The 16,986-nt window shown below is 41.8% G+C and overlaps 1 protein-coding gene across 1 annotated transcript in view; it reads right to left on the bottom strand.

The window, feature by feature from the left end:
* Positions 1-310: 310 nt before the first annotated feature.
* The window catches only part of map1sa (microtubule-associated protein 1Sa), a 28,267-nt gene continuing 11,591 nt past the window's right edge, over positions 311-16,986 (bottom strand). The window contains exons 2-7 of the mRNA XM_018745867.2: positions 16,669-16,770; positions 7,812-7,894; positions 6,887-7,027; positions 3,304-6,718; positions 2,947-3,158; positions 311-1,608 (exon numbers count right to left, since the gene is read on the bottom strand). Coding sequence (XP_018601383.2) covers positions 1,453-1,608; positions 2,947-3,158; positions 3,304-6,718; positions 6,887-7,027; positions 7,812-7,894; positions 16,669-16,770 — 4,109 coding nt within the window. The 3' untranslated portion in view covers positions 311-1,452. The remainder of the gene's footprint in view (positions 1,609-2,946; positions 3,159-3,303; positions 6,719-6,886; positions 7,028-7,811; positions 7,895-16,668; positions 16,771-16,986) is intronic.

Raw genomic sequence — 16,986 nt, 5'->3', positions numbered from 1 at the left:
CAACATGGAGAGAGCCCATTTTCCAAATGGGTGTCTGATAACTGGCTTCTCCTTGGCAACTACCCCCAAGAGCTTCAGTGGTTAAGGAAAGATTAACATCGAGTGCCGTATTTTCATTATTCAATGTGATTAACATAGTGAGCATTTTATTTATGGTTCTCCGAATTAAATTTTTAATTGCAATTTAGTCCATTTTACATGCTAGGTTTTCAAAAGGACACCATAATTCTTTCTGAAAATATCTGATCCATACAAAGGGCATTCGTGAGTATGGCAGTTCAAAAAGTACATGGTCAGTAAAGCTTCATTATTTCAACTCCAATTGTAATTTATTTATTTATTTATTTTTTTAAATCGGAAAAAAACTACAAAACCTATTGGTCTCTTGTCAACTCCATAACAATTTACTACTCACATTTATACCCATTTGCCTGGCACACCGCTTAGTTTCCCTTAAAAGGCAGAAATCCTGTAGTTTACAAGTGTTTAAATTGGAGTGCTCAGGTATTCCTGTAATTGCCTCCTCCTCTTCCCTAATGATTTTCAACACTTCCCCAGCGCAGTACAAGTGTCCACCCTACAGCAAATTGGCCTTGTCACAAGCATGTAGTGTTACATGAATGATGTCAACACCAGGCTAACAGAGAACCATTCTGCAAACCCATCTAGAATGGTTAGCTTGCCATAACTCCCACCTGACATTCAATAAACTTTCTGAAGGCAATTCTTGTCACATTCTTTTCTTTTGTTCTTGTCTTTGTCAAAAACTGAAACCGTGCAAGTGGGCAAAAGATTTCATGGAAGAAATGGGGGGGGGAAGAGATACAACGGGAAAGGACACCATGAAAAATCCCTCATGCAGGACTCTCTAAGCCTATTCCTGGAGGGCAGACAGGCATCCATCCAACTACCCCCTATTTTTCACCTGCTCGGTGAGTTACTTACAAACAATTCTGCAGCCCACCAAAGGTCTGGCAGGCTTTGATAACAGCTGACTCAACTGTGTCTTGCCATCTGCCCATGGAAACTACTTAATTGGTCCTTGAGCAAAATGTTTCGGTTGGTATTTCAGAACCCATTATTTCATTCCCTTTCCAATTTCAACATTCCCTCTTTTGTAGCAGCTTCTTTAATTGTAAATGGAACAAACTCAACATTCTGGAATACCAAGCTGGCCCATTCTCCCACTTTCTCAGCAAATGGAAAAAGTAAACATACATGCTGTACATAATTTTCTGCCTTTCTACACCAAAGTTCAAGGTCAACAACAGCCACTGTCACAACCAAAAACACCTAATTATGTTGCAGATCCATTACCCCGAAAGAAAGAGGGGAGTGCGGGGAGTACAGAAGCAGGGTGGTGGGTACATTACTGGACAGAGAAAGAAAGCAGGCAGGTGCCCTTACGGGGGGGAAAGGATGAAGTTCAGTGCTTCTGCCTTTCCCTTCGCCTCAGAATTCCACTTTGCAAGCTGGGAAGGTCTCTTCCTGCATAGCAACAGTGCTGTTGCTACCTAGGACAGTGATTGCCAGCTCCCGCTGCCTCTCATGGGTCTCCTGGTACCACTCATGCATCGCCAAGGAGTCAAAGGTGGGGATCAGGGTCACCTACAAACAGAGAAGAGCAAGATGACATGAGGAAAAAGGAAGCAAAATAAATATTAGTGCCACGAAAAGGTTTGTCTACCTAGGCTATCAGTGCACCATGACTAAAAATGTCTGTTGATGTTGACTCAGTGGCACTTCACAACTCTTGGCAACCACACAGTTTCTGCAGAAGGCTCTGACCTCCAGTTCTGTCAGACTTGAGGAAGGTGCATCTATGGTCGCTGTAAATGATCTCAGCTAAATTGTTCCTGGTCATCCATCTCTCCACCTCTTAAAATCCTTAGCATATTTTCAAAAGAATTCACGTCTAATGATTCTTAAATCCCTTGTTGTTTATTAATACTAAGAGCAAAACATTGTGAAAATGTAAATAGTTGGCAATCAACATTAATGTTTGCTGCTCTGCATGTTTACCAGTCATGTCTTTAGGTTTCTTTAGATTTAATCGAAGTACCTTTTTTTATTGGACCTTTTAAAACAGGGTGTTGAAGTGTTCACCCTCAGTTGACAGAGTATGCAATTATTAGCATATCAAATATTACTGATGCTCCTTCAACCAATTCTGAATCCGTATTTCTCTTTTAGTATGGCTTTTCTCAAATGTGCAGTGCACAAGCTAAGAAGGTAGGGATAAAGTATGCAGTCTTGTCAGACTCTTTTCTCAACTGTGAATCATTCTCTCTCCCTCTTATGTTTACACTTTGGTCTCCTGTCCAGTGTACAAATTCAGCACGTTGTGGTAAACCCATTTTCAACACAAAGGCTTTGCATTAGTCAACAACACACACGAGGAGCTCCGTTTTGGTATTCTGTGCCTTATTCAAATTTTCTACTGCATCCCATAGCAACAATTCCTTGCTCTTTGAGACGACAGAGTTCTCTTTCTATGTATGGCTAAAGCCTAAATTCAAGTACCTTGAGCATAACCTTGTTGGCTTGTGAAATTAAGGAAACTGCAATAGTTTGCACAAACTGTTGTATCTCCTTCCTTTGGTAATGGAACTTGAACTGACCTTTTACCCTTTTGCTGGTATAAACTGGTCAGTCCTTTGACTGATATTTCATCTTTAGCAATACTTCTGTGGAAATCCTATCTTTTCCTATGACCTTTCTAGACTTAACTGCTGAACTCATCTAATTTTCCATTATCAACAGTTCTCGTTTATAGCTTGAGTTTCACGTCAAGCTTTTCAAAATGACTAACATTTTTGCAACTAAATTTTGGAAAATTGTAATAAAGGAGCAAATGCACGTGATTAAGACTATGTTGCACTTAGTGGCAATAATAATAACGTAGATATGACATTTGAGCTATTAAATAAAAGGCTGAAAGCTTACTTGCACACTAGGCCAGCCTGTTTTTCCCTCCAGCAACGAATCCAGAATGGGCCTCATTATGGTTTCCTTAAGGGTATCATCCCCACTGACAACGTAGCAAGAGGAACGCAGGCGCCTAAAGAACTCTACATCAACAGTTGCAACTGCACAACCTGAAGGGAGGTACGCCAGGTCCAAATAAACTGGTGTATCGCTCACTGCACCCACTTTAACTGAAAGATAAAAGTGAAAAATTAAAAGCAATCAAGTAGCAGTCACACAATAAAATGTAAAAACTACAGCGAAAATATTTCTAACATTTGCCTTCAGAAACAATACTCTTACTGACTGAAAAACTGCTTTAACATCTATGCTTACCTGCAGCAACAGACTTAGCAGTACCAGTCTTCGAGCCAGTGCTTGTGTTGCGAGATGGGGGTCTAGCATCAAAGTTGGAGCTTGCTTTCAAGGTGCCAGTGGAAACTCCCAGGGTGGCAGTCTTTGTCTTGCTGTTTTGTCCAAAGCTGTTAACTGAGCTTATTCTCTGGACAACCCCAGTTGGCTTCTTAGATTTTGTGGCAACATTTTTCCCATTCTTTCCTTGTGTGTCTGCCTCAGGATCAGCCATGCAGGCACCAGGCTGTTGGGGCAGCGGGGGCAAGTCCTTCATAGGAGCCGGGGGTGGGTCTTGAGAAGAGAGCTGTGTCCCCCTGTGTGAGGAACAAGAGCTGGGTCGGTCATGTGCCTGATGAGGTAGGAAAATACCACTTGAATCCTCATCAGAATCCAGCCCACAATCTGCAGTAATGGAAGGGCAGTCTTCAGTGCCTGGCGGCACATCAGAGTCAGATGCTGTAGGCAGGGATTCGCTGGCAGAAGTGGGAGGAGTGTCTTGACCCTGAGGGGAATGCCGGTTGCTGCTTATACAGCTCTGTGCCAGGGGCTTTGCTAGTTCCTGGGAGAGGTCACTGTCATCAGAAAGATCATGTGGACTTGGGTTGGCAAGACCTGGGGATAGTGGATGCTGCTGGTTCTCTGGTGACTTGGGATGCTTAAATTCACAAGGTGACACCAGGCACAGATCAACATCATGGGGTGGTACTTCAGCAGGGAACCCCTGCGGTCCAGGAAAACGCCCGTCTGAACCATCACCTGGAGGTCTCATGTTATGAGATGTTCTCAACGGTAGTGACATGCCTACTTTGGAATCAAGGTCAAAGTGCCCATTTGAGTAGGGCCTGTCACAAAATTCCTCCTTGGGTGACTCACTAACTGGTGGAAGCACCTGCTCAAAGGACACGGATAAGGACTCGTCAACCTCTGTAGAATGCGGGGAACCAACCTCTGCTGGCAAAGACGGGGTGGTAATGGTTGGGGAGATATCAGGAATCACATCTTTGAAGGGACTCAATGACAAGAAGCTTGAATGCTTTTCCTGCGAGGATGAAGAATTATTCTCATGGTTTTTTTTATAGCACCCTGACTCTGAGTTTCTACAGGATCCCACAGGTTGGCCATCCTCAAACCCCAGGCTACACATTTTACCGAGACTGCTATCCTCTCCAGAGCCCAGGGCATCCTCCTCTGGAGACTGATGGAAAGGTGTATGCCCAGCACTGTTTGGACCTGAGCCTGGGGGTGAGACTAATTCTAGTGTCTTCTCATCAGAGCTGGCACATGCATCTTCTTGGCCATTTCGTATCAAATTTTCTTTCAGGGCTCCTTCAAGCAACCTGTATTCAGTAGGTGTGAGGTCAAAATTAACACTACGGTCACTTTTAGGAGTCTTAGCCAGAGGTGAAGGTGGCCCCATAGCTTTGTTAGGGTTGCTAAGTGTTTCCATGCTGCGAAATTGCTCTGGGCTGTCTAAAATCTTTGATTGTTCCTTTAATGTGGCTCCATTCAATTCAGGACAACCTTCTGATGACTCAGAAGCTACCTGAACCACTGACTCCCTTTCAACCGGGACAATACCTTCATCTGTATCATCTTTTGTCTTGCCAGACATCCCTTCTTGAGCAATCTCCTGCCTCAACTTTTCAAACTCCGCTGTCATGTCCTCTGGTGTAGACATTTTAGAGCGATCGGCATCCCCATCAAAAGGAGATGGGGCTTTCTGACTTTCTTTATCCTTTTTGTTTGCACTTAATTTTGTCCCTTTATTCACAACTTCTCTCTTAGGGATAATACTTTCTTTCTTTACAGCACCATTTTTAACGGAAGGCCTCTTTGAGTCCACGGCAGCAGAAGATCCTCCAGGTAGCTTTTTGGCTTCCTTGTTCTGAGTTTTCATTTGAGGTTTCCTCTCTTCAGGCTTAATCTCCTTTTTGATTTCTTTCTTTGGGTCAGTCTTTGTCTCCTTTTTTGATTTTGCAGCTAGAGATTCCTTTTTGGTTTGTTCCTTTTTCTTTTCTCCATTCTCCTCTTTTTTACAAATGGCAGTGGTAGGCTTTTCCTCTTTCTTTTTCACATCTTTCTTGTCTTCTTTCAAAGAATCTTTCTTTGTCAAAAGTTTTTCAACCTTTGGGAATTTTGGTTTTACATCAGTTTCCTTTACTTTGGGTTTATCTTCACTTTCTTTGCCTTCTTTAGAGGCAGGATCATTTGTCACTTTTGTTTTGCCCTTTGGATCTTGCTTCTTGACATCACCACGGCCCAGTTTCTCCTTTAGGTTTGCAGTTCCAGGTCTTGAATCTTTGGTTGCTGATTTGAGGCTTTCCCGACTCTCTGCACGCTTAGGTTGCTTATCGTATTTGCATGTCTCAAGATCCTTGAGGTTCACAACTGGGTGTTTGAGGAAGTCAAGATGCTTCAGTTTCTCCAGTCCCTCTAGGATCCTATCCTGCGGCGTGCAGCCAGGAAAAAGGACTCGAATGATCTTTTCATGAGGACTAGCAGGGTGCCATACCAACAGAGCACAAATGGAAATCAAGCAAGGTAAAGGGAAATCTGAACCTTTGGTACTCGAGACCTTCCCAGGCCAGTTCTGCATTAGGGCCTCATGGTCCTTGCTACCTTTCACAGGATTGAGGACATACAACTCAAGACAACCAACTCCCATCTTTTGGAAAAGAATTATTGGCTCAAGATTGGAACCGTTGGAGCGGTAAAGTGGTTCAGATGTGATTGACAATCTTTCCAGGTTCTTCAAGGTGAGAGATACTTGGTCACAACTCCGCAACACTTTCGGATCCCCAATTAATGTCTTTAACCTCTCTGGTGCATTGAGGAACACTACTCCTATTTCAGGGGATATGAGGCGTTTCATCCACTCTTCGTTGCTTTGGGAGCCTGCAGACTGATCCTCTTCTATCTCTGCAACTTTCCTTTGCAAGAGACTATTTATACCAGGAAGGTTGTCTACTCCAATATGCGTGAGCAGCATGGAATCCACTCGGTCCAAATGTCTCACCAATTTCCAAAAGCAGGAACGCAAATCAGAACCGCCATTCACCAAAACATTAAAACCATTAACAGCAAAGAAGGCAGAATCACCTCTCCCACCTGGAAAGATGTAGCAGCAAGGTCGAGAAAGCTTGAGGAAACCCACAGTGCTGGGAGGCTCAAGGAGGTCAAAAGAAGACATTGGTTCCAAAGATACTGAGAGATACTCGGTGAACTCCTGCAGACCTTCCATAGCAGGCAGCACTGAGGGTGGGTTTGTCTTTATCTCAATAAAGTCCTGTAGATTGTGCTTCTCCAAAATCGAATTCTTCCACCCACCAGAATTGGGACAACACAGGGTAAGGCTGGCTTTCTGAGAGGGATCTGCAGAGCTCAGCAACTCGCCGATCTAGAAAAATGAATAAGTTCTTAGAGTTAATTAATGCTACGAATAAAATTAACCCAATCGTAGAAATATGACTCAATTGCAAATGAAATAAGATAATTCTGTAAAAATTGACAAAATATGAAACGAAGGACACAGAATTTCTCAATATACAGGAGTAGCCATGCTGACCTCTTCATCTGTAAAGATCTGGATAAAGTCCTGGAGGGAGAAGCATCCTGTCTGTAGGACCAAATCCCCCGTTTCCTCAACACACTGTCCTGTGAGAACTAGGAGCTTATGCTGAGAAACATCGGATATCAGCCGACGGACCTAAAGAGAGCAGTGATTGTTGCAAAGGAGTGATAAATATGGACACAACAAATGCATTTACGTACATTTATTTATTTAGCAGATGCTTTTCTCCAAAGCAACTTCCAATGAATGTTATGTAGTGTTGTCAGCCCACACACCTTAGTCACCAAGGTGACTTACACTGCTAGATACACTACTTACAATGGGTCACTCATCCATACATCAGTGAAACACACTGTCTGTCACACACACACTATGGGGAAACATGAAGAGCATGTCTCTGGACTGTGGGAGGAAAACGGAGCACCCGAAGAAAACCCACACAGACATGGGGAGAACATGCAAACTCCACACAGACTGAGCAGGGATTGAACCCGTGCCCTCTCGCACCACCCAGGTGCTGAGAGACAGCAGCTCTACTCGCAGTGCCACCGTGCTCCCATTCTGTTTGAGAGTGCAGAGTGAGGTAGGGTCAAAAACAGTCAGCAGAAAATTGTGTCAGAATTCTGAGAATTGTGCCCATTACATTACCAGAAAGAGACACGTAGATGTAGACACGTGATTAATAAGTACAGTTTGTTGCCTTCCACCATATGAACCAATGTTCATCACACAAGTAGCCGAATGTGTTATGGATAAGGGACATTTCCGTTACATTATAGGAGTAGCTGCATGGAGGTTTATCCATTGTTTAACAGACATGCATGCAGCAGATCAGCAGCATCTCCCAAGAGTTCACATATTCACACCAAGTGACCACAAGTGAGGCTAGATCTCACAATTAATCTGTGTGAAATCTCACCTCGGTGCACACACACACTTGGGAAGGGTTCACTACCACTTGGGTTTCCAGAACATCTCCGCTGTTCTGCAGCGTCCTCAAGCCTGGAAGAAGAGCAAGAAACTGAATGTATGACAAAACAGAATATCAAATCATATAATTCTGGGGTGGGGAAAGAGAGCCAAGTGGTGAATGGACTCTTCAAATCTACCTTAAAAGTAATAAAGAACCTATTCTGTGTGCTAGAAATTACATCCATACATACAACTTGAAGGAAGCTTTCAACTGACAGCGTGTGTAGAAATTAATGGGTAACTCTTTGGACAACAGGACATGCCTATGATTGACTAAGTGTAGGAGAAATACTTTTGAAAAGCAGTATGTATAAATACCCATCTTAAGAATGTGAAAACATCCCTGTCATTCTGAGGTCAGAGTCAATGAGGGTAGATGGTCTTCAAAGTTCAAACAATCCTGATCACTTGATTGTACGCAGCACTACAGTGTTCCCTTTGAAATGTATTTAATTCCGAGGCAATACAAGCAATGAGTGCAATTCTTACACTCTACAACCTATACAAGTGAGCATCAAGGAAAAAGTGGAAGTACAAAACAGACCAATGAAACCATCAACAGTGAACAAAGTAATGAAATGCACTGATGTGTACAAGAAAAAAAATTTCACATCATAAGCTAGCAAGTATAAATAATATCATACTCCCTAAGGAAACGGAATAAAGCGAGGTCTTCCATCAAAAACCTCCTGCTCCACAAAATTCTAACCCTAGATACTAGGAACTAGATATGATTTAACAGATATCGCTTCATCTTAACACAAGATCTCATTGAGTCCCAGGCTGAAGGAAATGCCTGTGAATCCTTTCACCACACTTAAAGCAGAATCACATGCAAGCAGATGACAAAACCAACCACTCATGGACTACTCAACAGAAAAAGATATGTCACATCATCACTGAAGAATTTTTTTTTCTTTTAAGAAAAAGGGCACAGAGCATTTTTTTTTTTTTTTTTACAGGGTGTATGAAATATATGTATATTCAAGTCAGCTTTTGGAAATTACAGTAACCAAGCTAATGGATTAATTATGAGAGTAAGAGTAATTTATAGGGAGTGTGTGTGACGAGGAGAGTAAATCATCTGCTTATTTTCCAACTAAAACAGCCAGCCTCCTACTACACACACACACACACACACACACACACACACACACACGGTGGAAAATTCTGACTAATTTAGTTAGACAAATTATGAATGTGTAGCACCATTAAAGTTTTGTACTCTTTAATAAAATTAAATTTTGAATTATGTTTGGCTACTCACAACCTACTCCAAAATAGCATCCCATATTGAATCTCCACTTTATTAAAAACCCAGTTTATTTTTACTTGCAGCACTCTGATGAGTTGAGTTTTGCCCAGAAATGTCCACCCATTTGTTGCATCTTAATATCAGTATGGCAGTATTCCAGCGTTGCACACGGGCCTCCAGATAAATGTGAGGTTTAAAAGTAACTGAAATACTGAATGACTAACAGTTATAGTCAACATATGACACAGCTTTTAAATTTAAAAAAAAATCTGCACATGCTTCAGAAATTGTCATCTATCAGTTTACACCAGGGAAGAAATCTTTTTAAACAAAAACAGGACCAGGATTAAAATGAATACTGAAGAATACAAGTCAATTTTATTATTAAAAAAAAAAAAAAACTTGAGGAAAAAAAAACTGTCAGGTACAGACTTGCTGTTTGAATGCTGCTTTATTTTACGTTACTCAGGGCTGTTTCCCGTTGCGTTCCTATGACCTTATAAGTGCCTCATAGCTTCGTAAATCAGTCCATCACAACCCATTACTTTCATTTACATTTTTCTACTTGTATGTCAGTTCTATATATATGGCATCTTGCAGACATGTACTAGGAACATGGCTGTATTATTGCTATAAATAAGATTTGCTTTAATAACCATGTGTGTACCTAAGCCTTCTGTTGTGGAATTCCCTTTGCTTCAGTTTTGACAAAAGCTTCTGCAAAAGGCATGAATGTACATGTAACAAGCATAGTTCAGAACATTCATTAAGGTCACTAGCATGTCTACATTTTCAGGCATCTGGCCATTCTAGAGTTGCTGCCACACATTCTACCACTTGAAAACCTGCTTTGAGGGGACATATTGCTGTAGTTCTTTGCAAGGAGGAGGTAAAAAATATTTAATACAGAGGAATCCATCCCAAAACCTAACACTGGGTCCTCTGCTGTACACCCTTCTTTTTAATAACATGCCACATGTAAACACAGAGGACAGCACAGGGCAGCAACTGTTACTGTGGTTTCTCTCTGCTGTATGCCTCTGGACTTTTTACTTTACTATGATCTCATTAAGGTAGCAGATGAGGTATTCTGATACACAGGATATAGTATGTTGAGCAGTACACCATTCATTGTACCAATTACTGATTGCCCCCGGCAAACTCGATGTCCCCACAGCTGAAAATTTTCAAAAACTTGCTTTAACATGACTACGGCACAATACCTACCGTAGTCCACTGCATGTTCCTGATGACACCTCAGACTTAAAAGTGGAACTATACTTATCCTAATGTACAAATGAGAATAGCTGTTCTTTGCACTTTTCGCCAACTGCACATTTTATCCAAGGACCCACTGCAGCTGCAACCCTGATCACTTACCTTCTCAGCCCCCTCTTTCACTCCCACTGCTGCTAGCACTAGCACACGTGTGGTAGAAAGCACTTCCTTCCTTCCTTCAGGCTTGCTGAGCTAGCACAGTGCCATGGAAACAGCCACAGGCCTTTCCTTAGAGGGGAAAAAGCTCAGACAGGCAGCAGCACAAAATGTGGGGAATGTCAACCTGATCCAAACAAAACAACTGGTCGGCTGGGATCAGCTCGTGGTCGGCAACATGTTGATGCACACTACCAACATAAAATGTTTAGGGGAAAATGTTCAGCAAGTCTCACAGGTACAAAAGGGTCATCTTCCAAGGAACTTCACAGATTTGGGATTTCCTGAGTTTCAAAGCCATGGGGACCATTTCATAATCACTACTTTACAGGGGGGGGGGGGCAGGGTGGCACAGCAGGCTTGGCTTGGTCCTGCTCTCTGGCAGGCCTGAGGTTCAAATCCTGCTTGGGGTGCCTTGTGACGGACTGGCGTCCCGTCCTGGGTGTGCCCCCTCCCCCTCCAGCCTTACAGCCAATGCTGCTGGGCGAGGCTTCGGCTCACCGTGACCCCATTTGGGAGCAGCTGCTTCAGCGAGTGTGTGTGTGGGTATTTTACATGAACACTTCTGTATATGACAGTTTTCATGGGATAATGTTCAAATGGTTTATGGACTGGTTTTATTTTTCTAGAAAAAGCTATTTTTAGGACTCCCACAATTAAGAAGTCTTTTGTGGACCTATAAATTCATGCACTTTAGAGTTTTTATTTATATATATCAGAGACATGATTGGGAAATGAACAGTTAAGAGACATTGTGATACAGTCACCACCCCATAACATCAGTGGCTGCTGTCTTTTGAATACATACGGCATCTCTCTTACTATGGAGGGCACACCAAACCTGTGTGAAAAGCTGAAAAATATAATTTGAAAATTTCTCTTGCTAGTTCACAAATATGTTAACCAGCTATTGCTTCTTTTAGTTTGCTGGAACAGAACTTTACCAAGAAAATAGAGGAATTTAACAATGTTCTTGTTTTCGTAATTAATAGAATGCTTGCCACATGCTTATAGATGCTTCAGATGAGAAAGCAACCACATACGTACCTAGTTAAAACTTATTTTGCCTAGCTGGTAGTTAGCAGTGATACCCACTGAAGTACTGGCCCAGTTTGTGGAAGTGAACAGATAATGTTTATAGCTTGTGTCTGGTAGTTGTTGGTGATTAATAACAAAATGGCAAATACTCCACATCTTTATGGGATGAACTGTTAAAAATTGTCATTGAAAAGGGAGTTCAGAAAGGACATTTAGTCATTTAACCACATTTTAATGTAGCTCAAAGTTAAAGAATGGTAAATCATGGCATTCCATTACTATAACCTAGTTACAATTCAGATTTTATCTTTCTCAAATGTTTCATAACCATGTTGACTGCAAAATCATCATATCCATGTCACATTTATAAAGTCTGAACTCACACAAAGCATGCAGGGTAGAATAATGTTTACTGCATAAAAGAATCTTGTGGACTCATACCTCTGGCCAAATTCCATTTCTGCTCCCTTTATCACACCCTAATTGCTCCATTTGAGGACAGAGGTGTCAGCTGCCCTATATGGCAGTATATCAAATCCTTCCCCGCGTGCAAAAACAAACAGGTTTAAAGTCTGTAAAAATCATGGTAAAGCAACTAAGTCAGCCGCCATTTGTAAACATTTATTACTACGCTGTGGCTGCTTGTCCTGCTCCATTACAGGGTTCCCATTGCTTCTTCCACAGGAGTCAGAAGTAGCACAGACAGGGCAGCCTTGAGAGATGGAGAAGAAAACCTGCACAAAACTTCAGCCTACACCTATTGCTCTTTTCCTCTTTCTATCTTCCAACTTGACGGCACTCAGGAATTCAACAGGAGCCTCCCGTCTTCCTTGCACGGAGGGTCTAGATTATGCATGTGCACCTACAGCTGGGCAGAGAACTGCTGCAAAGAAGTCCATAAACCACTGTTCACAAAATTGAGCGCATGCACATACACCACACACCAACTACTGCAACAGCACAGAAATCAAGACAACGTTTTGTTTCCCAGCCTTCAAAGGCACACCACATAACTGGTCACAGTAGACAGTACAGGGTAAGAAGTGTCAAATCTGCCCCAACTGCACTGATCAAGCCTTGTGTTACATGGCAATTTCTTCAGGGCTACAGCCCACGTACTTCACTCTGCAACATCTCTTCAATATTTTAAAGCAATGACAACATAGGTTCTTCACACGGCCCTCAACAACACGCAACCCCCCGATCTCTGCACTCTGCAGGCATGCAAGCAGGCTGTTTAATGCATGCAATGATCTGTTGGGACACGGGGACTTGGCAGTGCGAGTAGCTGCTCTAAAGGCCAGAGCCTGTCAGACTCCCCTGGGGAGAAAGCAGTGCGGCCAAGTCACATTTCCAGACAGAAGAGCAGTTTTGACAGGGGTGAGGTCATTCCTTTGCGATCAAAGATGTCAGAGTATGCAGAAATAGAAAACGTCTCATTTGTTTGTCCTTGTACAATTCACTTGCTCTTGTACATAAGTCATGTACGTATTGTGGTGCAGGTAGAGATCACACTGAATAGTTGCTATAGTTTAACATCCAAGTTTATCCACCCTCACCCTCTGCCCCACACTATGTTCCCACCCCACTGTGCTTCCTATAAATGGCCTATGCCAAGGCACACTCCTAAAAGACTGAGCTCAAATTAATCACACACCACCGCCTGGTTAGCAGCAGATTCACAGCACTTCCCCGATTATGAACGATTATTAACTTTGATTTGAGGTTACTGTAATTCCTGTCCAAGAAAGCGGTTTGCACAGCTAGTCCCTGGCGCTTTACGATATGGAAAAAGATGGATGTGTGTTGGTACAAGACTGAGGTGGACTCAGTCCATGTTACAAAGTGGTATGAAGGCCACCACAAGGAGAGGTGCACAATTACGAATGGCTATTTTCAGCAACAGAGGTCAGCGCGACACCCAGCCGCACTCTCCAAACCCATCTCCTACAAACTACTAACTCACCAGTTTTCTTTCTCTCTGGTCTGTCACACCAACACTCAGTTTTGCAGATGTTCCTACAACACATCTAAACACTGTCTGCTTCCCTTTCAAAATGAAGACTCCTCACCTTTAATTCAACAGAAGCTATCTTCCTTCTCTTCCTTCTTTATTCAGAAATGGTTGATGAAACTTAAGAATTCAAGATGCCCACAGCAGCTTAACAGGCAAAAAAAAAAAAAGTTTCTAATCAGTACTGAACAACAAACCACAAGCCAAATGAAACTACAAAGGTGATTTTCTAAAAGTGCACAAATTTAGTTACTACAGCCTTTCATTATACAACATGGGGCATGTCCTCTCCTGTGTTCTTCATCTACAGCAATAATGAACACACACAGTCTGAAACCACTTGTCCCGAGTAGGGTCACGGCGAACCAGTGCCTAACCCGGCAACACGAGGCACAAGGCTGGAGGGGGAGGGGACACACCCAGGACGGGACGCCAGTCCATCGCAAGGCACCCCAAACAGGATTCGAACGCCAGACCCACAAGAGAGCGGGACCTGACCAAGCCTGCTGAGCCATCACGCTCCCCCTTTACATTTAAGTTTATTAATTTAGCTGATGCTTTTCTCCAAAATGAGACTTACAACAATAAGTACCGACACTTATCTACCCATTTGTAGAACTGGGCAATTTTTTTGAGCAAATTTAGGGAGGGTAGCTTGCCCAAAGGTACTACAACTGTAGGTGGAATTCAAACCTGTGACCTCTGGGTCCAAAGGCAGCAACTCTACCACCTTACCAGCTGCCCCACTGCCTACAGCAAAAACAGTTTTAAGACTGAAAAGGCATAGAAAAGCTTTAAAACTGAAAATGATAGAAAATATAGAATACTTTTGAAAGGCAATAATATTACAAATATCCGATTTGATTTAGTATTCTTTTATCACAAACTAATATACTTGACAAACAGCTCAGCAGAGTGTGGTCAGGTGATCACAGTCAATAAGGAAATGGCTTGCTTAGCACAGTTATGATCATTTCTATTCTATAAACCACTTTAAAGGCTGCTTCTCGAAGTGTTAAACAGATATAGAGGTTACCACTAAAGCAATTTATAAGAAATATCACAACAATAAAAGAAGTCAAATCCATCCTTTCATTATTAAATACTGTCAAATGCATAGCCCAGAACGTTTTCCAGAAGCATAGTTAGCGGGGCAGGTTACGCCCTGAACTATTTTCATTTGTTTAACAATACTGTAATAACAATTAAAAAACAAAGGCTTCAAAAGAAAGAATTAAGAGGTGTGTCATAAGAATAATTTTTGAACAATTACTTACAACTGTTAGAGGCAATACTTGCCAATACAAATCAGAGCAAAAAGTAACATGCAATCTCTGCAGTTCATCTTGCAGTGCTTTTGGGTGAACACATGAACCATATGCTTTGGAAGCATTAAAGCACAAGCATATTGACAAGCCCAGGATTGCTGCTAGACAGTCAGCCTCCAGCCAATTGCGGCCACAACTGTGATCTCATGTCAGCTGACTTCTTATTTGGCAGAGAAACTAAGTGGTAGACCAGCACTAATCCCAGATCTCCGCCTATTAGAGTGGATACTGTGACAAATTACAGAATAGCAACAACAACAACACTTAGACTGATAGTTTTGTATTAGGGCAGACCTAAAAATAAATGAACAATTGCCTGTGGCTTTATTAGAACTGTATTGTTCTTTATTAGAATACAGCTGTTCTAATAAAGCCACATGCAATTCAAACAAGACAGAAATGTATATTTACATTTATTCATTTAGCTGATGCTTTTCTCCAGAGAGACTTACAATGTTAAGGTTACAGTTATTTACCCATTCATACAGCTGGGTAATTTTACTGAAGCAATTTTGGATAGGTACCTTGCTCAAGGGTCCTACAGCCAGAGATGGGATCAAACCTGCAACCTTTAGATCTAAAAGGCAGTAGCTCTAACCACTACGCTACCAGCTGTCCCCCTAGACTACAGCCTTTAACATTTGCTGTACACAATAGCAGCCTGACTTTGTTTACAAGGGATTAAGGTAAAGACCTCTTGAAAATCTGTAGTTTCAGCTCAGAAGAGATATTATAGCACTAAGCAGCTGTGTACTCAAGGGACCAGCACCTGTCATTCCTCAGCCTTAGTTTGTGGTATGAAAACTATGACACATTGAAATCACTGCAGCATGAACTACCACAAACTACAACTTAACATGTAATTTGTGGCATTTAACCAAGACAGCTGCTGCCTGTGTGTATGGTATGCCCCCACTGAAAGCAGAGGACCCCGATAACCCATGAGACTGTCATACCACAATGAGCAATTGAAAATTTATAAGTTATAGCAATTGTAGAGGGCACAAAAAATTAATTTGAACATTGTTCATTAGTAAGATGGAAAATTACATGAAAAGCACAAGAGTCATATCATACAAGCATATTTCTAATATTTAGTTCTGTAATACTCAATCATGCTGAGTAAGTGAACACACACTGTTTGATAAATATATAGTGAGGGAGGTGTCAGCAACACCCACAAATGCCCCAGCACTTAAGTCTTCAACTTATACAGCAAAACTCAATCAGTCCACACAAAAATCAAAGTTAAGATTTCAGCTCTCATATCTCTGCTTTTGCAAATACTTGGTACTACAGTGCTGTAGAAGTAAATCCAAGATTAGATAACTTTCAAAGAAAGAGCGGTGTTTTGCAATATATGATTGCTAACTTACTAGCTAGTACAGTACACAGTATTCGTACTTCCATCTTTCCTAGGGATCCAACATTTGCAACAATTTAGGAATCAGCTGGGTATATTCATAGAGCTTCTTAATACTGCAGAAAAGTTAAGTAGTTGGTAGCTCACACACAAGCTCTGAATGTTTGCACTCCCTTGGGTCGAGCATGAATACTATGTAGTTCTAAACGCGTAGAACACACAAAAAAAAAAAAAAAAAAAAAAAAAAAAAAAAAAAAGGGTTTTATCTTTTCTGAACCATTCACAAATGTATCTGTCAGAATACCTACGGTGATGAGAACAGAAAACGCTCTAGGGGCAGGAAAGTGGTAGTTCCACACTGTTCACATTTACCTTTCAGTTCCTCAGAAAAAGAGGCAGAATGGCGTGACACAAAGAGCTTGAGCTGTTCGTCCAGGTTACAGGCAGCGAGGTCCACATCCCAGGAGCGGATGCCTGCGCAGGACAGAAAAACAGCACAGTAAGTTGGGGGAAAGGCACGTACAGTCGACAGGAAATCTACCCAATTACAATAATTGTCGGTTGCACAACTTCATCACAGAATAAACAAGAATAAGAGACTAGTAACAACACTGCACTGATTAAATATAAGTTTCAACTCCAGTGTGAAGCTGCAGTGGTAAATGATACACTCCAGAAAATCTGAATCAA

The sequence above is a fragment of the Scleropages formosus genome, chromosome 9 (genome assembly GCF_900964775.1).
Source record: "Scleropages formosus chromosome 9, fSclFor1.1, whole genome shotgun sequence".
Classification (NCBI taxonomy): domain Eukaryota; kingdom Metazoa; phylum Chordata; class Actinopteri; order Osteoglossiformes; family Osteoglossidae; genus Scleropages; species Scleropages formosus.
This window is presented reverse-complemented; position numbering and strand designations above follow the sequence as displayed.